The 23,624-nt window shown below is 40.8% G+C and overlaps 1 protein-coding gene across 1 annotated transcript in view; it reads left to right on the forward strand.

Moving 5' to 3' along the window:
* Positions 1–23,624, forward strand: part of HMCN2 (hemicentin 2) — a 542,629-nt gene that overhangs the window by 350,638 nt on the left and 168,367 nt on the right. Inside the window, exons 40-52 of the mRNA XM_053695481.1 lie at positions 2,221–2,397; positions 2,978–3,129; positions 3,242–3,365; positions 3,907–4,082; positions 11,522–11,618; positions 14,937–15,056; positions 15,142–15,303; positions 15,618–15,899; positions 16,410–16,577; positions 20,183–20,307; positions 20,449–20,536; positions 20,626–20,817; positions 21,424–21,597. Coding sequence (XP_053551456.1) covers positions 2,221–2,397; positions 2,978–3,129; positions 3,242–3,365; positions 3,907–4,082; positions 11,522–11,618; positions 14,937–15,056; positions 15,142–15,303; positions 15,618–15,899; positions 16,410–16,577; positions 20,183–20,307; positions 20,449–20,536; positions 20,626–20,817; positions 21,424–21,597 — 2,037 coding nt within the window. The remainder of the gene's footprint in view (positions 1–2,220; positions 2,398–2,977; positions 3,130–3,241; positions 3,366–3,906; positions 4,083–11,521; positions 11,619–14,936; positions 15,057–15,141; positions 15,304–15,617; positions 15,900–16,409; positions 16,578–20,182; positions 20,308–20,448; positions 20,537–20,625; positions 20,818–21,423; positions 21,598–23,624) is intronic.

The following is a 23,624-nucleotide window of genomic DNA, read 5'->3' on the forward strand; positions in this document are numbered from 1 at the left end:
ATAGTGCTTACTTAAGTGCAGGCAGTGTAACACGTAAGTACATTGCTCTAGTAGTTATTGTATCACTGGATTACAAACAATAGTGCTTACTTAAGTGCAGGCAGTGTAACACGTAAGTGCATTGCTCTAGTAGTTAGTGAATCACTGTATTACAAACAATAGTGCTTACTTAAGTGCAGGCAGTGTAACACGTAAGTGCATTGCTCTAGTAGTTAGTGAATCACTGGATTACAAACAGTAGTGCTTACTTAAGTGCAGGCAGTGTAACACATAAGTGCATTGCTCTAGTAGTTATTGTATCACTGGATTACAAACAATAGTGCTTACTTAAGTGCAGGCAGTGTAACACGTAAGTGCATTGCTCTAGTAGTTATTGTATCACTGGATTACAAACAATAGTGCTTACTTAAGTGCAGGCAGTGTAACACGTAAGTGCATTGCTCTAGTAGTTAGTGAATCACTGGATTACAAACAATAGTGCTTACTTAAGTGCAGGTAGTGTAACACGTAAGTGCATTGCTCTAGTAGTTAGTGAATCACTGGATTACAAACAGTAGTGCTTACTTAAGTGCAGGCAGTGTAACACGTAAGTGCATTGCTCTAGTAGTTATTGAATCACTGGATTACAAACAATAGTGCTTACTTAAGTGCAGGCAGTGTAACGTGTAAGTACATTGCTCTAGTAGTTAGTGAATCACTGGATTACAAACAATAGTGCTTACTTAAGTGCAGGCAGTGTAACACGTAAGTGCATTGCTCTAGTGGTTAGTGAATCACTGGATTACAAACAATAGTGCTTACTTAAGTGCAGGCAGTGTAACGTGTAAGTACATTGCTCTAGTAGTTATTGTATCACTGGATTACAAACAATAGTGCATACTTAAGTGCAGGCAGTGTAACATGTAAGTACATTGCTCTAGTAGTTAGTGAATCACTGGATTACAAACAATAGTGCTTACTTAAGTGCAGGCAGTGTAACGTGTAAGTGCATTGCTCTAGTAGTTAGTGAATCACTGGATTACAAACAATAGTGCTTACTTAAGTGCAGGCAGTGTAACACATAAGTGCATTGCTCTAGTAGTTATTGTATCACTGGATTACAAACAATAGTGCATACTTAAGTGTAGGCAGTGTAACGTGTAAGTGCATTGCTCTAGTAGTTATTGAATCACTGGATTACAAACAATAGTGCTTACTTAAGTGCAGGCAGTGTAACACGTAAGTACATTGCTCTAGTAGATAGTGTATCACTGGATTACAAACAATAGTGCTTACTTAAGTGCAGGCAGTGTAACGTGTAAGTACATTGCTCTAGTAGTTAGTGAATCACTGGATTACAAACAGTAGTGCTTACTTAAGTGCAGGCAGTGTAACATGTAAGTACATTGCTCTAGTAGTTATTGAATCACTGGATTACAAACAGTAGTGCTTACTTAAGTGCAGGCAGTGTAACATGTAAGTACATTGCTCTAGTAGTTATTGAATCACTGGATTACAAACAGTAGTGCTTACTTAAGTGCAGGCAGTGTAACACGTAAGTGCATTGCTCTAGTAGTTACGGTATCACTGGATTACAAACAGTAGTGCTTACTTAAGTGCAGGCAGTGTAACATGTAAGTTCATTGCTCTAGTAGTTAGTGAATCACTGGATTACAAACAATAGTGCTTACTTAAGTGCAGGCAGTGTAACACGTAAATGCATTGCTCTAGTAGTTAGGGTATCACTGGATTACAAATAGCGCTTACTTAAGTGCAGGCAGTGTAACATGTAAGTGCATTGCTCTAGTAGTTAGTGAATCACTGGATTACAAACAATAGTGCTTACTTAAGTGCAGGCAGTGTAACACGTAAGTGCATTGCTCTAGTAGTTAGGGTATCACTGGATTACAAATAGCGCTTACTTAAGTGCAGGCAGTGTAACATGTAAGTGCATTGCTCTAGTAGTTAGTGAATTACTGTATTACAAAATTGGTTGATTTTTTTTCTGATCTGCATAAACAATTGCAAGGTAAAAATAACGCAGTTTATTAAATGTGATTTCTCTTTATGTTTATTGCTTAATGTCCCTTTTTAAGTTCTCTTATAGGCTGACATATTGATAAACTTTACTGTATCCCATACTGAATGGTTGTGATGTGCATATATTTATCTTAAGTAATGCAATTTATTTACCTGTATAGGTTTAGTCTGGTCTAATAGTTATGCTTTTTGTGATCACAGTGGTGTCCTGGTACAGAGGAGATCAGTTGCTATCTGCCACACCTGGCATCTCCCTGCTAAATGAGGGCAGGACCCTGCAGATAGAGAGAGCCCGTGGCACAGATACTGGGGAGTATCTCTGCGTGGCATCTAACACGGCTGGCAGCACCGAGCTCCTGTATAACCTGCAAGTTTATGGTGAGAATCCTGACCAGTACTTTATAATAACCCTCAAAGCCTTGCATGGTGAACGCACATGCTTCATAAATCTGTGTTTTTAGGCTGTTTTTATTTGTGCTTCAGAAGATATTGGTATTCATATAAACTGCCTTACCCATAAAACCAGACTTAGGTCTCTCCCCTTAAAAATGCGCTTACAGCAGTGCTCAAGCTAACATGCTGAGATCACTGTTGAGTGTGTTTTTCTTTGCTATTGTATGTTTTTGAGAATTTTAATGTGTGCGATTTGTGTTTACCTGTGTGATGTGTACATCAGTGTTTGTTTGCTGCATAGTGTGAACTATAAGTGTGAATGTTTTAGTGTTTATGTTGGAGATCTAGGACTGTACATAATAGGAACACGATAACAAAAGTTTCAGGAAAGTATGGGGCCCTGTAGGTTTACACATCATTTTCAAAGGCTTCAAGTGTTTTCATCTTTGGCAAGCTTTCCTTTTTTTTTATAAGCCAATAAATATTCTGTCCCTAAGGATAAATTGTGCACAAACATGCACTTCATACGCATGAGCAAACTTTCTCAGTGTCACTTTAATGACAGTGCCTCCACAAATCATTTCCATGACTGATGCTGCTACCTTCTTGGTGAATGAGCCGGTGTGGTTAGCGTGCAATGCCTCAGGGGTACCAGAGCCAACTCTGATGTGGCTAAAGGATGAGTTCCCAGTTTCCACAGCAACTGCCGGACTTCAGGTTAGTCACAATTTATCTGTGTTGCACATTTCTGAGGGTTGTGGTTTGGCCAAGGAAATGGGTATTCTCGTGTGCTTGAAAAGTGCTTTATTATCCTTGTGTTGTGGCTTAGATTCTGGAGCACGGTCGGCTTCTCACCATCTCTGCCGCCCATGTGTCAGATGCCGGGAGCTATACCTGTGTGGCTGTGAATCTCGCTGGTGAAGACAGCCACCTTATTGAGCTGCAAGTGTATGGTAAGCACGTCTTAATTCCTTCAGATCCGGTGGTCAATGCAGTGTTAGTGTTACAGTATTCTGGTCATACCCCTTCTCCAAATATTGCAGACTTGTTTGGATAAATGTGTAATGATCTGATCAAGCATTAGTGCTTTTAAATGTCTTGCAGTGTAGAACTTTAGTATATTCTATTCTGTTTTATTTCATGTATATCTGCTGATTTTTTTCATAACTTTATCACCCAGTATCCCAGTGAGAGTTCAGCATCAAAGTCAGACCAGCTTTTTGTATGTACCAGCGATTATAGCAGATTGAATGTGAATTTTATAATGTTTAAAACATATTAGATTAAGCACAGATTTACGTGTTACATTGATACAGAATTTAATAGGGTGATCATCTTGTTTGTAGATAGGTATATACATAATATATTGTCAGAAGATTTCTCAGTGAAAATAGGGTCTAATTAAAGCTCCTCTTCATTCCTTAGAAGCCAGTTGTACAATTAGAAGTAAACCAATAAGGAGATTAATTGCTACTTTCTATATCATTTGTTCAGTGCCCCCTAGCATCCTGGGAGAGGAACACAATGCCTCAGTTTCTGTCAATCATTCTGTCCTATTGGAGTGTGAGAGCAGTGCCTTCCCTCCCCCTGTTATCACCTGGCTGAAGGATGGGCGCCCACTTCTGCAGAGGTCAGGTATCCGGGTCACAGAGACTGGACGTTTCCTTCAGGTAAGAGAGGGTGGGTGACCAAAAGGTGGGATGGGAGGAAGAGAGGGTCTAGTAGGGACATGATCTGGGTCCAAAGGGAACTGACTGGTATATAGTTTAATGCAATGGCACAGACGTATTTATTTTATAATGTATCACTCAGCACATTGTTTATCTTGTGTTCATTCTCTTTAAAAACATAATTCATGTCTGTCTATGTGCCTTTAACTGCAGGGTTGATGCAGTTTGTTATTATCTTAAACATATTGTAAGTTATTTTCTTTTTTGCTTGATATTTATCACAGTGCATCCCCAGCTGGGGGAGTTTAATCAAATAAGTGTAGGAACATTTTTATACATTTTATAGGATGTTGTGCAGCGTACGACCAGTTCATTTTAGGCCACATAATGAGTTTATCATTTGGTCACACAAACTGTAAGGCCCACGGGACATATCTGGCCCTCCAAACTTTTTTTGTGTGGCCCTAATCACCACTGAGCAGAAAACAATAATTGCTCACTCTTTATTAAGGGCCAGATTCTCAAAAACTCACCGACATGGAGAGAAATGATCAGCTTATTTCTCCAACATTGGTGTGTCCGGTCCACGGCGTCATCCTTACTTGTGGGATATTCTCTTCCCCAACAGGAAATGGCAAAGAGTCCCAGCAAAGCTGGCCATATAGTCCCTCCTAGGCTCCGCCCACCCCAGTCGTTCTCTTTGCCGTTGCACAGGCAACATCTCCACGGAGATGGTTAAGAGTTTTTTGGTGTTTAAATGTAGTTTTTATTCTTCTATCAAGTGTTTGTTATTTTAAAATAGTGCTGGTATGTACTATTTACTCTGAAACAGAAAAGGATGAAGATTTCTGTTTGTAAGAGGAAGATGATTTTAGCAGACAGTAACTAAAATCGATTGCTGTTTCCACACAGGACTGTTGAGATGAAGTAACTTCAGTTGGGGGAAACAGTTAGCAGACTTTTCTGCTTAAGGTATGACTAGCCATATTTCTAACAAGACCATGTAATGCTGGAAGGCTGTCATTTCCCCTCATGGGGACCGGTAAGCCATTTTCTTAGTCAAACATAAAAGAATAAAGGGCTTAAAAAAGGGCTTAAAAACTGGTAGACATTTTTATGGGCTAAAACGATTGCTTTATTGGGGCATATTATGCAGATTCTAGCTAATAATTGGCATTATAATCTTGGGGAACGTTTAAAAAACGGCAGGCACTGTGTTGGACACCTTTTTTAGTCTGGGGACCTTTCTAGTTATAGACTGAGCCTCATTTTCGCGCCATTACTGCGCAGTTGTTTTTGGAGAGCAAGGCATGCAGATGCATGTGTGAGGATCTAAGAATCACTAAAAAAGCTTCTAGAAGGCGTCATTTGGTATCGTATTCCCCTCTGGGCTTGGTTGGGTCTCAGCAAAGCATATAGCTGGGACTGTATAGGGGTTAAATTTAAAAACGGCTCCGGTTCCGTTATTTTAAGGGTTAAAGCTCTGAAATTTGGTGTGCAATACTTTTAATGCTTTAAGACACTGTGGTGAAATTTTGGTAATTTTTGAACAATTCCTTCATACTTTTTCACATATTCAGTAATAAAGTGTTTTCAGTTTGAAATTTAAAGAGACAGTAACGGTTTTATTTTAAAACGTTTTTTGTGCTTTGTTGACAAGTGTAAGCCTGTTTAACATGTCTGTACCTTCAGATAAGCTATGTTCTATATGTATGAAAGCCAATGTGTCTCCCCATTTAAATTTATATGATAATTGTGCCATAGTGTCCAAACAAAGTAAGGACAGTAATGCCACAGATAATGATATTGCCCAAGATGATTCCTCAAATGAGGGGAGTAAACATGATACTACATCATCCCCTATTGTGTCTACACCAGTTTTGCCCACACAGGAGGCCCCTAGTACATCTAGTGCGCCAATACTTATTACCATGCAACAATTAACGGCTGTAATGGATAACTCCATAGCAAATCTTTTATCCAAAATGCCTACTTATCAGAGAAAGCGCGATTGCTCTGTTTTAAACACTGAAGAGCAAGAGGGCGCTGATGATAACTGTTCCGACATACCCTCACACCAATCTCAAGGGGCCATGAGGGAGGTTTTGTCTGATGGAGAAATCTCAGATTCAGGAAAAATTTCTCATCAAGCTGAACCTGATGTTGTGACATTTAAATTTAAATTAGAACATCTCCGCGCACTGCTTAAGGAGGTGTTATCTACTCTGGATGATTGTGACAATTTGGTCATTCCAGAGAAATTATGTAAGATGGACAAGTTCCTAGAGGTTCCGGTGCCCCCCGACGCTTTTCCTATACCCAAGCGGGTGGCGGACATAGTAAATAAAGAGTGGGAAAAGCCCGGCATACCTTTTTGTTCCCCCCCTATATTTAAGAAATTATTTCCTATAGTCGACCCCAGAAAGGACTTATGGCAGACAGTCCCCAAGGTCGAGGGTGCGGTTTCTACTCTAAACAAACACACTACTATTCCTATCGAAGATAGTTGTGCTTTCAAAGATCCTATGGATAAAAAATTAGAGGGTTTGCTTAACAAGATTTTTGTACAGCAGGGTTACCTTCTACAACCAATTTCATGCATTGTTCCTGTCACTACGGCAGCGTGTTTCTGGTTCGAGGAACTAGAAAAGTCGCTCAGTAGAGAATCTTCATATGAGGAGGTTATGGACAGAGTTCACGCACTTAAATTGGCTAACTCTTTTGTTTTGGATGCCGCTTTGCAATTAGCTAGATTAGCGGCGAAAAATTCAGGGTTTGCTATCGTGGCGCGCAGAGCGCTTTGGCTAAAGTCTTGGTCAGCGGATGTGTCTTCCAAGACAAAATTGCTTAACATTCCTTTCAAAGGTAAAACATTATTTGGACCCGATTTGAAAGAGATTATTTCAGACATCACTGGGGGAAAGGGCCACGCCCTCCCACAGGATAGGTCTTTTAAGGCTAAAAATAAGCCTAATTTTCGTCCCTTTCGCAGAAACGGACCAGCCTCTAACTCTGCATCCTCTAAGCAAGAGGGTAATGCCTCACAGCCCAAACCAGCCTGGAAACCAATGCAAGGCTGGAACAAGGGTAAGCAGGCCAAGAAGCCTACCACTGCTACCAAAACAGCATGAAGGGATAGCCCCCGATCCGGGACCGGATCTAGTGGGGGGCAGACTCTCTCTCTTTGCTCAGGCTTGGGCAAGAGATGTTCAGGATCCTTGGGCGCTAGAAATAGTTTCTCAAGGTTATCTCCTGGAATTCAAGGAACTACCCCCAAGGGGAAGGTTCCACAGATCTCACTTATCATCAAACCAAATAAAGAGACAGGCATTCTTACATTGTGTAGAAGACCTGTTAAAGATGGGAGTGATACATCCAGTTCCAATAAGAGAACAAGGAATGGGATTTTATTCCAATCTGTTCGTAGTTCCCAAAAAAGAGGGAACATTCAGACCAATTTTGGATCTGAAGATCCTAAACAAATTTCTCAGGGTACCATCGTTCAAAATGGAAACTATTCGAACGATCCTACCCACCATCCAGGAAAGTCAATTTATGACTACCGTGGACTTAAAGGATGCGTACCTACATATTCCTATCCACAAGGAACATCATCAGTTCCTAAGGTTCGCTTTTCTGGACAAGCATTACCAGTTTGTGGCACTTCCATTCGGATTAGCCACTGCTCCAAGGATTTTCACAAAGGTACTAGGGTCCCTTCTAGCGGTTCTAAGACCAAGGGGCATTGCAGTAGTACCTTACTTGGACGACATCCTAATTCAAGCGTCGTCCCTGTCAAAAGCAAAGGCTCATACGGACATCGTCCTAGCCTTTCTCAGATCTCACGGATGGAAGGTAAACAAAGAAAAAAGTTCTCTGTCCCCGTCAACAAGAGTTCCCTTCTTGGGAACAATAATAGATTCTTTAGAAATGAGGATTTTTCTGACAGAGGTCAGAAAATCAAAACTTCTAAGATCTTGTCAAGTACTTCATTCTGTTCCTCGTCCTTCCATAGCGCAGTGCATGGAAGTAATAGGATTGATGGTTGCAACAATGGACATAGTTCCTTTTGCACGAATTCATCTAAGACCATTACAACTGTGCATGCTCAGACAGTGGAATGGGGATTATACAGACTTGTCTCCGATGATTCAAGTAGACCAAAAGACCAGAGATTCACTTCGTTGGTGGCTGACCCTGGACAATCTGTCACAGGGAATGAGCTTCCGCAGACCAGAGTGGGTCATTGTCACGACCGACGCCAGTCTAGTGGGCTGGGGCGCGGTCTGGGAATCCCTGAAAGCTCAGGGTCTATGGTCCCGGGAAGAGTCTCTTCTCCCGATCAACATTCTGGAACTGAGAGCGATATTCAATGCTCTCAGAGCTTGGCCTCAACTAGCAAAGGCCAAATTCATAAGGTTTCAATCAGACAACATGACGACCGTTGCATATATCAATCATCAGGGGGGAACAAGGAGTTCCCTGGCGATGAAAGAAGTGACCAAGATAATTCAATGGGCGGAGGATCACTCCTACCACTTGTCTGCGATCCACATTCCAGGAGTGGAAAATTGGGAAGCGGATTTTCTGAGTCGTCAGACATTCCATCCGGGGGAGTGGGAACTCCATCCGGAAATCTTTGCCCAAATAACTCAATTATGGGGCATTCCAGACATGGATCTGATGGCGTCTCGTCAGAACTTCAAGGTTCCTTGCTACGGGTCAAGATCCAGGGATCCCAAGGCGACTCTAGTAGATGCACTAGTAGCACCTTGGACCTTCAACCTAGCTTATGTATTTCCACCGTTTCCTCTCATTCCCAGGCTGGTAGCCAGGATCAATCAGGAGAGGGCCTTGGTGATCTTGATAGCTCCTGCGTGGCCACGCAGGACTTGGTATGCAGACCTGGTGAATATGTCATCGGCTCCACCATGGAAGCTACCTTTGAGACAGGACCTTCTTGTTCAGGGTCCATTCGAACATCCGAATCTGGTTTCCCTCCAACTGACGGCTTGGAGATTGAACGCTTGATTTTATCAAAGCGTGGGTTTTCAGATTCTGTAATAGATACTCTGATTCAGGCTAGAAAGCCTGTAACTAGAAAAATTTACCATAAAATATGGAAAAAATATATCTGTTGGTGTGAATCCAAAGGATTTCCATGGAACAAGATAAAAATTCCTAAGATTCTATCCTTTCTACAAGAAGGTTTGGAGAAAGGATTATCTGCAAGTTCTCTAAAGGGACAGATCTCTGCTTTATCTGTTTTACTTCACAAAAGACTGGCAGCCGTGCCAGATGTTCAAGCATTTGTTCAGGCTCTGGTTAGGATCAAGCCTGTTTACAGACCTCCCTGGAGTCTAAATCTAGTTCTTTCAGTTCTTCAAGGGGTTCCGTTTGAACCTTTACATTCCATAGATATTAAGTTACTATCTTGGAAAGTTTTGTTTTTGGTTGCAATTTCTTCTGCTAGAAGAGTTTCAGAGTTATCTGCTCTGCAGTGTTCTCCACCCTATCTGGTGTTCCATGCAGATAAGGTGGTTTTGCGTACTAAGCCTGGTTTTCTTCCGAAAGTTGTTTCTAACAAAAATATTAACCAGGAGATAGTTTACCTTCTTTGTGTCCGAATCCAGTTTCAAAGAAGGAACGTTTGTTACACAATTTGGACGTAGTCCGTGCTCTAAAATTCTATTTAGAGGCTACTAAAGATTTCAGACAAACATCTTCCTTGTTTGTTGTTTATTCTGGTAAAAGGAGAGGTCAAAAAGCGACTTCTACCTCTCTTTCCTTTTGGCTTAAAAGCATTATTCGATTGGCTTATGAGACTGCCGGACGGCAGCCTCCTGAAAAAATCACAGCTCACTCCACTAGGGCTGTGGCTTCCACATGGGCCTTCAAGAACGAGGCTTCTGTTGACCAGATATGTAAGGCAGCGACTTGGTCTTCTCTGCACACTTTTGCCAAATTTTACAAATTTTATACTTTTGCTTATTCGGAGGCTATTTTTGGGAGAAAGGTTTTGCAAGCCGTGGTGCCTTCCATTTAGGTGACCTGATTTGCTCACTCCCTTCATCCGTGTCCTAAAGCTTTGGTATTGGTTCCCACAAGTAAGGATGACGCCGTGGACCGGACACACCAATGTTGGAGAAAACAGAATTTATGCTTACCTGATAAATTACTTTCTCCAACGGTGTGTCCGGTCCACGGCCCGCCCTGGTTTTTTAATCAGGTCTGATGAATTATTTTCTCTAACTACAGTCACCACGGTACCATATGGTTTCTCCTATATATATTTCCTCCTGTCCGTCGGTCGAATGACTGGGGTGGGCGGAGCCTAGGAGGGACTATATGGCCAGCTTTGCTGGGACTCTTTGCCATTTCCTGTTGGGGAAGAGAATATCCCACAAGTAAGGATGACGCCGTGGACCGGACACACCGTTGGAGAAAGTAATTTATCAGGTAAGCATAAATTCTGTTTTTACTGAGCATTGCATTGTAAAGTAAGTGTCTCTCCTTCATGTTTGAGAACTCCCCTGTATGAGAAACACAGTTCCCAAGGTAAAACAAGCGCTGAGGAACCTTGTAATTTTGTGAGGCATTTTAATGAATCTCGCCAGATTAGAGAGCTTTAGAGAAACGGGCCCTAAGTAATTAAATATGTCTGTTTTAGTATATGCAGTTAAATGGATTAATTAAAGGGACATTCCAGTCAATAGAATCCACAAAGATGCATTTCAGTTTTGAATAGAAACAGTTGTGTAATTTACATGTATTGGCAAAAACGCGTCTAACAAAAGCTATAGCTGTATTTAAGTATGCACCGTGCACCAGCATTTTATACACAGCACTTGCTCATAGAGCCTAAGGTGTTTTTACCATCTGGTAATGACTCAGTTTGTTAATTGCTCACATGATACAAGTCCCACTGGTGCTCTGAGCAGCTGCAGTATATAAAATGCTGGTGCACTGAGAATATCTAGCTATGCCTCACATGCACGTGCAGACATAAATGCTAAAACTAAAACAGTGATAACTTTTACTAGAAACATTTTTGCCAGTACATGTATATTGCAAATCTGTTTCTATTCAAATATGTAATTCATCTATGTGCTTTTATATTTTGACTTGAGCGTCCCTTTAATAGTATCTAATTTCCTATGTAATTGTTAAGTAAACATTAGATTATAATATAATTTTAGTTAATGTATTAAATTATAATTTCATGTGCTACATTTTGGGACAATGCTATACACCTTTTTTAGCACTAGATGGCAGCAGTGAAGGGAGGAGGGTACAAAGAGAACAACGTCAATTTGATCATAAAAGGAATAAGAAAGTTGTTTTTTTACCAAGGTGCTCGCTCCAAAAGTAATCAAGTTTCATGTCATTTTTAATTTGTCACTTGATACTGATTTGATTTCTTCCGCCTTTGTTAATAGATTGAGCGCGCACAGCTGCGGGATGCTGGGAGATACACCTGCGAGGCCTCCAATGACGCCGGGCGGTCAGAAAAGCATTATAATGTCATTATCTGGGGTAATTGCACGTCTCGTTTCCTTTAATGACCATTAAAGGGACAGTAATTACAAGACATTTCTGTGGTGTTGATATATAATAACATATCGGTAATTTCTAAATGTTTTAAAAACAAATTAACATACAATTATTTTCCGATACTCCACCCACTATTTATCTTATATGGATGAGCCAAACTGGGCTTTAGTCTGCAGACAACAAGGATAGCCCCTGTCATAAAATAAGTATAAAATAAATTGTTTTGCAGTTGTTATCTGATATAAGCCAATTAGGGACAGATATGTAGCGTGGTTAGTCTTGAGAAGTCAGCAAGTGCATTTCAAGTCATGAGCATTAGACATTGCTCAATTTTCAGAGCTAAATTAGATGAAAATGGTGCAAAATAAATAACTTTGGGCTAGATTACAAGTGGAGCGCTATCTAGCACTTTCGCTCGCACTCAAACACTGCTGGAAGGAAACTTTTAACGCGGCAAGTAAGCGAGCATATTAGAAGTTGAATTGAAATCGATTGCGCGCAAGTGAAACCCAACATGAGTTAACGTCAGGACTTCGGATATCGCAACTACATTAACTTCTTCTACCCATAGACTTTAATGCAACGCGCTTTAAAAAAAAAACGAAACATAATACTTACAGTATTGCTCCTGCACTAACCTGAAACTGTGTTAGGCCAGGTGTGCTCAACCCCACGTGAGTTATGAATATTTCACATTCCAATGTTCTTCACATAGGAGAAAATTCTATTTTCATAAAAAAATATTAAAAATATAAAAAAATATTAAAATATATATACATATCTATCTATCTATCTATCTATCTATCTATCTATCTATCTATCTATCTGAATATATACAGACATATAGGAATATATATTTAAAAAAGCAAGAACATTTTCTACTATGTGAAGTACATTGGAATGTAAAATGTTTACAGTAAATACACAGTAAAAAGCATTATAAAATATTATACATTATAACCCTTTCCAGTCAAACACCTTGTCATATACCATATACCTTTTACCCTTATAAAAAAAGTATTAATATTTATATGAATCACTTTTATCATATAGTGTATATATGAGTATAACACTTTATTTGAATGTATTTATGTTGTGGTTGGTGCACATTTTTTTTAACTCTTGCCCTTTACGCGAGGTCTTCACTTGCGCAAACCCGACAAACGCTAATTTACTTGTTTACATTTTTACTTTCAACTTGTAATACGTGTGCAAGGTAGAGCGGGCGCAATATTGGTTCTAGCAATAGTGCATCACTTGTAATCTAGCCCACTATATATATATATATATATATATAAAAATCTCAAGATGCTTTCCCTTTTGATTCCAAAATGTAACATTTATGATTCAAATAGAGAATTAAGTTAAAAAAAACGTTCCCATTTTCTGTTTGGTGTCCTTCATTGAAAAGCATAGCTAAAAAGGCTCGGCAGGTTGCATGTGTCTAGAACACTATATGGCAGCAGTTGTTGCAACAAATGAAAGTGCTGAAGTTACATGCACATTCCTGAGACTACCTAGGTATGCTCGTCAACAAAGGAATCAAAGGACATAGTAAATTTGATAATAGAAATAAATTAGAACTTTTTTTTAATTGCATGCTCTATGTAAATCATAGAATTTTAAAGAGACACAAAGCCCAAAATGTTTCTTTCATGATTCAAATATAGCATGTGATTTAAACCAACTTTCCAATTTTCAGTACTTTTATTATCTAATTTGATTAGTTCTCTTCATATCCTTCATGAGCAGCAATGCACTACTGGCAGCTAGCTGCTGTTTGGTGGCTGCACATATATGCCTTTTGTCATTGGCTCACCTGATGTGTTCAGCCAGTTCCTTCAACAACGGATACCAAGAGAATGAAGCAAAATTGACAATAAAATTAAATTTGAAATTTGTTTAAAATTGTATTTATTAAAAAAAAAAAAAAAAGAGTTTCATGTTCCTTTAATTTCAGCATCAATTTCCTTTTAAAATCTTAGAGTACCTCCAAGCTAATCTAGGGTATCTTAAATTAAAGTTTGGCATTGGAATAAAACTGTTACTAAACATGTGTACCAAGATATAGGTTTTAGCTTAGCTTTGTATCCAACAGCAGCCATCATTGTGTCAACCTTGTACACTTGTAAACAGTCTGCGGTGCCCATCAGTGTGTTAACCCTGTACACTTGTAAACAGTCTGCGGTGCCCATCATTGTGTCGACCCCGTACACTGGTAAACATTCTGCGGTGCCCATCATTGTGTCGACCCCGTACACTGGTAAACAGTCTGCGGTGCCCATCATTGTGTCGACCCCGTACACTGGTAAACAGTCTGCGGTGCCCATCATTGTGTCGACCCCGTACACTGGTAAACAGTCTGCAGTGCCCATCATTTTATCAACCTGTACACTGGTAAACATTCTGCGGTGCCCATCATTGTGACAACCCCGTACACTGGTAAACATTCTGCTGTACCCATCATTATGTCAACCCTGTACACTGGTAAACAGTCTGCGGTACCCATCATTGTGTCAACCCCGTACACTGGTAAACAGTCTGCGGTACCCATCATTGTGTCAACCCCATACACTGGTAAACAGCCTGCGGTATCCATCATTGTGTCAACCCTGTGCACTGGTAAACAATCTGCGGTATCCAACATTGTGTCAATACCGTACACTAGTAAACATTCTGTGGTGCCCATCATTGTGTCAACATTTTACACTGGTAAACAGTCTGCGGTGCCCATCATTGTGTCAACCCCGTACTTGGTTTCACTGGTAAACATTCTGCGGTGCCCATCATTGTGTTAACCCCATACTAGTTTTCACTGGTAAACATTCTGCGGTGCCCATCATTGTGCCAACCCCGTACTTGGTTTCACTGGTAAACAGTCTGTGGTGCCCATCATTGTGTCAACCCCGTACTTGGATTCACTGGTAAACATTCTGCGGTGCCCATCATTGTGTTAACCCTGTACTAGGTTTCACTGGTAAAGAGTCTGCGATGCCCACTTATCATACAAGCCACACATGTAATGCAATCCTGTAGCGTTATCTGGGAATATTGTATTGTCCCTCAATGTGTTATTTTCAGTTAAGTTCATGAATTCAGTATTCATATGTTTGAAAAACAGGAGAAATTGTATGCCAAGGCACAAACAAAATCCCATAGGGGGCGCACCTTGTAAACTCAAACAATTCTCAAACAATATCAAACAAAATATACAAATTTAACCAAATTTAAACAAAAAGTCCATATGATTTTGTTCTCTTCAGTATTCATATGTTTACCTTTATTTCTCCTTCGTCTCAGTACCACCTTCTTTCCCAACACCCTCGGCTCCCTCTCAGTCTGTGATTGAAGGGCAGTCTGTCAGCGTTACCTGTGAATGCCAGGGAGTCCCACCTCCAACACTTACCTGGACCAGGAATGGTAAGTGAGAAATGATATGCTAGCAGCAGGTGTTCAATGTCTCTGTGCTGAGGAACATAATTAACTTCTCTTCTGCGCTATTCAGGTGCCCCCCTTGTGTTAGAGGACCCCCACCAAATTCTGCTGTCTGCTGGCGGGCGCCTTATGCAGATTGTGAAGGTGCAGGCATCAGATGAGGGTTCTTACACTTGTGTGTGCACCAATGATGCCGGCAGGAGCGAGCAAGAGTACCAGCTGGAAGTGTATGGTGCGTTAAGAAGAGCTATTGTTCCAATGCTCTTTAATTGTCGTTTTCTTATCCTCTCATCATCGCTCCATAAGTATCTTCTTTACCGTTCCTTTAGTGTATTTCCCTTGTCCTCTTATTATATGTGTAATGTGTGTCTCCTTTATGTTATATCTCTCCTACGTCTTTATCTCTTTCTGCCACTGAACTCATCTTTCTCTGTTTTATCTTTTCTTCACGTATGACCCTCCTGTCTCCTGTTTGACTCACCCTTCATCTGTTCTAGAATGAATTACATGTTAAATAGAACCTTAAAGTTCTTTTCTTCCCTCCAGTTCTTCCAATGATCACTGGGAGCAGCAGTGTCCCCAAGCAAGTGACAGCTTCCCGAGACAGCCTTGTCACCATAGAATGCATAGTTAATGGGAAACCCTCCCCATCTGTGACTTGGCTGAAGGATGGTTACCCACTGGGAAGTGGCCCTGATATTATCCTGAAGAACCAGGGACAGGAGCTGAGCTTCCCCAGGGTGCAACCTTCCCACTCAGGACGCTATGTTTGTGTGGCTGTTAATGCTGCCGGGCAGTCAGATATGAAGTTTGACCTTATTGTGCAGGGTAAGTGGGTTACATGTAAAGTAACACTATTGCTGGAGGGAAGAGGTTCACAAGGGTTTAAATAACAAATCAGATCATCGTTAGTTAGATCACTACTGAATTATGCTAAGAGAACCCATCTGGGAGACAAATATGGCTGTATTGTTTTATAGACTGTCAGAAGCTTTCATGTAATATTACATGTAGCTGTCAAGTACGTATCAACATAAGTGTAAAATATAGATCCAGTTCAAGTGTAGAGTGCTAAAGCAGAGAATGTAATTGTGATATTTTCTAGACCAGAAGAAGAACGAGAATTACAGGTCTGGTGGGATAGAAGCAGGATCTTTGTAGAATGAGTGTTGGGTTCTATTAGTAATTTTATGCATACAATATGTAAACTAACAGTAATAAAAAGTGCCAGACATTGCTATCTAGACTTTTGGTCCTCTTTATTTAGTGCTTATCACAGTGTGATGTGAGGAGAACATGACTCTTTTAGCTGTCAATGATTCCTACTTTTGTTTCCAGTCCCCCCAGAGATAACAGACACTCCTGCAAAGGCCCAGAATGTATCTGTGGCACTCCTTGGTGCTCTCACACTCAACTGTGAAACTACTGGCATTCCACCACCACTTATTACATGGCTAAGAAACAACTCCCCCATCCCTCAAAGAGACAACATGCACCTCCAGGCAGGTAATAAGTTCTCCAACCCAAAAGGGTTGATGACAAAAGGTGTGTGTGTTGTGTGTGTAGTGTGTGTTGTAGGAAAATATGTGTGTGTGTTGTATGAGAGTGCGTGTGGTGTGTGTTGTATTGGAGTGTGTGTAATAACACAAAAAGGGGGGCCCCTTGGATGAAGTATCGACCCAGTTACTAATAAAAGACAAACTTGTCATATACATATAACTCAGGATTGCACCATCTTTTGTACTGTGTCTCTGTGGGCTATTAGCGACATGCATGGTAGCTCCGGTCCACAAGGAGGTGGTAAAACAATCAACGGTAAACCATGGAACAATCCTTCAAACTGTGTGTGTGTTGTATGAGAGTGTGTGCGGTGTGTGTGTTGTATGAGAGTGTGTGTGTGTTGTATGAGAGGTGTGTGGTGTATTTGTGTTGTATAAGATTGAGTATGGTGTGTATGTTGTATGAGAGTGTGTGTGTGTTGTATGAGAGGTGTGTGTGTTGTATGAGAGTGTGTGTGTGTTGTATGAGAGTGTGTGTGTGTTGTATGAGAGGTGTGTGGTGTATTTGTGTTGTATAAGATTGCGTATGGTGTGTATGTTGTATGAGAGTGTGTGTCATATGAGAGTGTGTGTCGTATGAGAGTGTGTCTGGTGTGTGTGTTGTATGAGAATGTGTGGTGTGTATGTTGTATGAGAGTGTGTGTGATGTGTTTGTGTTGTATAAGATTGTGTATGGTGTGTGTGTTGTATGAAAGTGTGTGTTGTATGAGAGTGTGTGTGTGTTGTGTGAGCGTGTGTGTTGTATGAGAGTGTGTTTTGTATGAGAGTGTGTGTGTTGTATGAGAGGTTGTATGAGAGTGTGTGTGGTGCGTGTGTTGTATGAGAGTGTGTGTGTGTTGTATGAGAGGTGTGTGGTGTATTTGTGTTGTATAAGATTGCGTATGGTGTGTATGTTGTATGAGAGTGTGTGTCGTATGAGAGTGTGTGTCGTATGAGAGTGTGTCTGGTGTGTGTGTTGTATGAGAGTGTGTGATGTGTGTGTTGTATGAGAATGTGTGGTGTGTATGTTGTATGAGAGTGTGTGTGGTGTGTTTGTGTTGTATAAGATTGTGTATGGTGTGTGTGTTGTATGAAAGTGTGTGTTGTGTGAGCGTGTGTGTTGTATGAGAGTGTGTTTTGTATGAGAGTGTGTGTAGTGTGTTTGTGTTGTATAAGATTGTGTATGGTGTGTGTGTTGTATGAAAGTGTGTGTTGTATGAGAGTGTGTACGGTGTGTGTGTTGTATGAGGGTGTGTGTGTGTTGTATGAGACGTTGTATGAGAGTGTGTGTGTGTTGTGTGTGTGTGTGTGTTGTATGAGAGTGTGTTTTGTATGAGAGTGTGTGTGGTGTGTTTGTGTTGTATAAGATTGTGTATGGTGTGTGTGTTGTATGAAAGTGTGTGTTGTATGAGAGTGTGTGTGTGTTGTATGAGACGTTGTATGAGAGTGTGTGTGTGTTGTGTGAGAGTGTGTGTTGTATGAGAGTGTGTGTGTTGTATGGGAGTGTGTGTGGTGTGTTTGTGTTGTATAAGATTGTGTATGGTGTGTGTGTTGTATGAAAGTGTGTGTTGTATGAGAGTGTGTATGGTGTGTGTGTTGTATGAAAGTGTGTGTTGTATGAGATTGTGTATGGTGTGTGTGTTGTACGAGAGTGTGTGTGTGTTGTATGAGAGGTTGTATGAGAGTGTGTGTGTGTTGTGTGAGAGTGTGTGTTGTATGAGAGTGTGTTTTGTATGACAGTGTGTGTGTGTGTTGTATGAGAGTGTGTGTGGTGTGTTTGTGTTGTATAAGATTGTGTATGGTGTGTGTGTTGTATGAAAGTGTGTGTTGTATGAGAGTGTGTATGGTGTGTGTGTGTTGTATGAGGGTGTGTGTGTGTTGTATGAGAGGTTGTATGAGAGTGTGTGTGTGTGTTGTGTGAGAGTGTGTGTTGTATGAGAGTGTGTTTTGTATGAGAGTGTGTGTGTTGTATGAAAGTGTGTGTTGTATGAGAGTGTGTATGGTGTGTGTGTTGTATGAGGGTGTGTGTGTGTTGTATGAGAGGTTGTATGAGAGTGTGTGGTGTGTGTGTTGTATAAGAGAGTGTGTGTCTTATTACCTTTTACAACACTTTCAAGTTTGACCACGATCAGGAAAAAGTATGCACACATTTTAGCCACTTTGCCAAAAATTGCAGCTATCTTGTAAATTACTATAGAAATTTTGAGACCAAGCTTAAAAATAGGGTAACTAAGGTATGTGGTATCATTGCACTAGGTCTTGGGGAAAAAAAGTTTGAAAAATCCTGGTATAATCGGTGATGATCTATGAAGGATGTAGGGAGAGGGTGGGTGATCAGTAAGGGGTGATGATCTATGAGGGGTGCAGGAGAGGGTGAGTGATGTGTAAGGGGTGATGATCTATGAGGGGTGTAGGGAGAGGGTGGGTGATGTGTAAGGGGTGATGATCTATGAGGGTTGCAGGAGAGGATGAGTGATGTGTAAGGGGTGATGATCTATGAGGGTTGCAGGGAGAGGGTGATTGATCAGTAAGGGGTGATGATCTATGAGGGGTGCAGGGAGAGGGTGAGTGATGTGTAAGGGGTGATGATTTATGAGGGGTGCAGGGAGAAGGTGGGTGATGTGTAAGGGGTGATGATCTATGAGGGGTGCAGGGAGAGGGAGGGTGATCAGTAAGGGGTGATGATCTATGAGGGGTGTAGGGAGAGGGTGGGTGATGTGTAAGGGATGATGATCTATGAGGGGTGCAGACAAAGGACAGGTGGTGTGTAAGGGGTGATGATCTATGAGGGGTGCAGGGAGAGAAAGGGTTATCAGTAAGGGGTGATGATCTATGAGGGGTGTAGGGAGAGGGTGGGTGATGTGTAAGGGGTGATAATCTATGAGGGGTGTAGGGAGAGGGTGGGTGATGTGTAAGGGGTGATGATCTATGAGGGGTGCAGACAAAGGTCAGGTGATGTGTAAGGGGTGATGATCTATGAGGGGTGCAGGGAGAGGGAGGGTGATCAGTAAGGGGTGATGATCTATGAGGGGTGTAGGGAGAGGGTGGGTGATGTGTAAAGGGTGATGATCTATGAGGGGTGTAGGGAGAGGGTGGGTGATGTTTAAGGGGTGATGATCTATGAGGGGTGCAGGAGAGGGCGGGTGATGTGTAAGGGGTGATGATCTATGAGGGGTGCAGACAAAGGGCAGGTGATGTGTAAGGGGTGATGATCTATGAGGGGTGCAGACAAAGGGCAGGTGATGTGTAAGGGGTGATGATCTTAGGGGTGCAGGAGAGGACGGCTGATGTGTAAGGGATGATGATCTATGAGGCGTGAAGGAAGAAGGCAGGTGGATCTGTAAGGGGTGATGATCTATGAGTGGTGCAGACAGTGGATTAGTGATCTATTAGGGGTGCTGTTCTGAGAGGAATATAGTGAAAATGTGTTTAAATGCTAACATCAAGGCCCACAAGAAAGACTGAAAATCCATTATTGTAACTATATGTGATTCAGATAATGTTCTATTTAAAGTAAAATCAGTGCCTAGCATTATTTTTTCTGTACCTCCCACTGTTATTTTCATGCTGCAGGTGGGCGGGTCCTTAAGTTGATGCATGCACAAACACAAGATGGCGGCCTCTACACTTGTCTGGCAACCAATGCAGCAGGAGAAGCCAGGAAAGATTACTTTGTGGATATTCTGGGTAAAAGCTTAGTGCTTCTTTGACTAGCTGATTTGGATACTTTAAATCTTCTTTCAAAGGTTTTACCTCAAATGTATATTTAGTAATGTATATTTTTTGTATAATATGTTTTTTTTACTGATTCAAAAGCATCTAACAATGTTTTTTCATAGTCCCCCCCCCTCATTGAGAATGAGATGGAAGATAAAGACCTGCGAGTACCCGAGGGTCAGTCAGTTCATCTTCACTGCAACGTCACAGGTTTGTCTAACACATTATTAGGGCCAAGCATAACTCTTGGGTGTTATTCTTACGATTCAGCTGTAAATGTAGCCTATATTCCCTGCCAGGTCACCCCAAGCCTATTATTTCCTGGTACCATGATTCCCAGCCCCTCCTTAGTGGGGACGGCATCGATATCTCCCATGACGGCTCTGAGCTGCACATCCAGAGAGCCAGCGTCTTCAGCTCTGGTCACTACACATGTGTTGCTACTAATATTGTCGCAGAGCGGAGCAGAGACTTCTTACTGACTGTTCTGGGTACGTCTATTTAATATGTATTGATCTCATTTGCAAGGGTTAAACACCTGCACATTCATCTTTTTTTTTTTTTTTTTAAATGCTCTTAGAAAAAGAATGTTTCAAGCAGTGAAAATGGAAAAGATTGAGAAATGATACTGGTTACAATGCTATAGCATTGCACAGTCATCAATAACAGTGATTTTTACATTTTAAGGTGCAGACCAGCTTCCTTTAAAACCTTCATAACTGAAACCTGTAGTTGTTATAAATTATAGTCCTCACCTCCAGTGAGGTAGCTCAGTTGGTAAATGCCCTGACTTAAAAAAAAAGCCTGTTTAAAAGATCCAAGGTCACAGGTTCAAATCAGTCGATGAAATGAGTACCATTAAATTGGGTTGTGTATTTGTGTTGCCGATTTGGTGATTTTGAGAGTGAGCGCTGAAAACCACTTTAAGCCCCACTGGGAGAAAGGCGCTATATAAATACTAGTTATTATTATATAGTAAGAGTACCAGCCTAAGCCTTCGTCCATGTACTAATAGTACATTATATTACCAGAATTAGTTTTATTTCTAGGCCTGCACCTTTCTATTCATGATATCATTTGTGGCTTCTTGCACACAGTCATTCCTACCATATCTGGGATCCTGGATGATGAAACCTTGGAAGATGTCATTGTGATCATCAATAACCCTCTGTCCCTTGTTTGTGAGGCTGTGGGATTTCCAGTTCCCACCGTTACATGGTTGAAAGATGGCAAACCCTTCACGGAGTCCTCTAACCTACGGATGCTGCCAGGTAGGTATCTCAGGGGCCCTATGCTGGTCAACTTTACTTGTGGAAGAGCATATCTAGGTAGGCTCTACTTGTATCAAATACTATATATCACCAGTGTTTGCAAACATTTATTACATTGTTTCAAATGTTGTTGTGAACATTACTACCATATATTGCTCAAGACACTTGCACGCTCCTGAGCCTAACTAGGTAAGTGCTTCAGCAAAAGAAAACAAAGTAAATGTGAGAACAAAAGTATACTGGATAGTCTTCTTTTTTTAATTGAAGTTTAATTTGAACTATCATGTCCCTTTAAACACGTACAGAATATTATTTCTTCTGTTAAGTGTGATCAGTCCACGGGTCATCATTACTTGTGGGATATTAACTGCTCCCCTACAGGAAGTGCAAGAGGATTCACCCAGCAGAGTTGCTATATAGCTCCTCCCCTCTACGTCACCTCCAGTCATTCTCTTGCACCCAACGACTAGATAGGATGTGTGAGAGGACTATGGTGATATATTTAGTTTTTATATCTTCAATCAAAAGTTTGTTATTTTATAATAGCACCGGAGTGTGTTATTCCTTCTCTGGTAGAATTTGAAGAAGAATCTACCTGAGTTTTTCTATGATTTTAGCCGGAGTAGTTAAGATCATATTGCTGTTTCTCGGCCATCTGAGGAGAGGTAACTTCAGATCAGGGGACAGCAGGCAGATTAATCCGCAAAGAGGTATGTAGCAGTTTATTATTTTCTGACATGGAATTGATGAGAAAATCCTGCCATACCGTTATAATGTAAACTCAGCCTTAAATGCAGTAGATGTAGCTGATATCAGGCTGTCATGTATGTATATTTTACACTTCATTTTTCTGGGAAATGGTACTTCTCTGGCTTTTAAACTGTATACATAGACTTAACCTATTTTGCAGGGACTTGCAATAGGTTTTAAATGACAATTAATTATTGAGGTAAAACGTTTTTTTGCTGGCATGTAAAAACGTTTTTTTCTCTGAGGTACTGGGTGAAAAAATGTTTTGGGCACTTTTTTTCCACTTGGCAATAGTTTTGATTTAAATTAGAGCAGTTCACTGATCTCTCTCACTGTTATGTGTGTGGGGGAGGGGCCATTTTGGTGCTTTCACTATGCATCAGAAAAACTCAGTCAGAGGTTCATTTTCTTCCTGCATGATCCGGTTCATCTCTACAGAGTTCAGGGATCTCAAGAGTCTTTTTTGAGGGAAGTAATCATACAGCAGAGCTGTGCTGATTGTATTGACTGTGATATAAAAAACGTTTATTTGTGTATTTTTTTCTGCTGCCTGGGTTAGTTATCATTTGCTGAGGGGAACAATCCTTTGCTAAAACTGTATATTCTGACAAAGATTGATGCTATAACTTAATTATTTTATCTGTTATAATATTTTCTGTGCTTCTTAAAGGCACAGTTCGTTTTCATATTATTTGTAAACTACTTTGAAAAGTATTTCCAAGTTGCTGTTTATTTGCTAGTGTGTTAAACATGTCTGATTCAGAGGAATATCTCTGTGCTATATGTGTTAATGCCAAAGTGGAGCCCAATAGAAATTTATGTACTAAATGTATTGATGCTACTTTAAAAAATAGTCAATCTGTACAAATTGAACATATTTCACCAAACAACGAGGGGAGAGTTATGCCGACTAACTCGCCTCACGTGTCAGTACCTGCATCTCCCGCTCAGGAGGTGCGTGATATTGTAGCGCCGAGTGCATCTGGGCGGCCATTACAAATCACATTACAAGATATGGCTACTGTTATGACTGAAGTTTTGGCTAAACTACCAGAACTAAGAGGTAAACGTGATCACTCTGGGATGAGAACAGAGTGCGCTGATAATGCAAGGGCCATGTCTGATACTGCGTCACAGTTTGCAGAACATGAAGACGGAGAGCTTCATTCTGTGGGTGACGGTTCTGATCCAAATAAACTGGACTCAGACATTTCAAATTTTAAATTTAAGCTTGAGAACCTCCGTGTGTTACTAGGGGAGGTATTAGCGGCTCTGAA

Source organism: Bombina bombina, chromosome 12 (genome assembly GCF_027579735.1).
Source record: "Bombina bombina isolate aBomBom1 chromosome 12, aBomBom1.pri, whole genome shotgun sequence".
Lineage (NCBI taxonomy): Eukaryota > Metazoa > Chordata > Amphibia > Anura > Bombinatoridae > Bombina > Bombina bombina.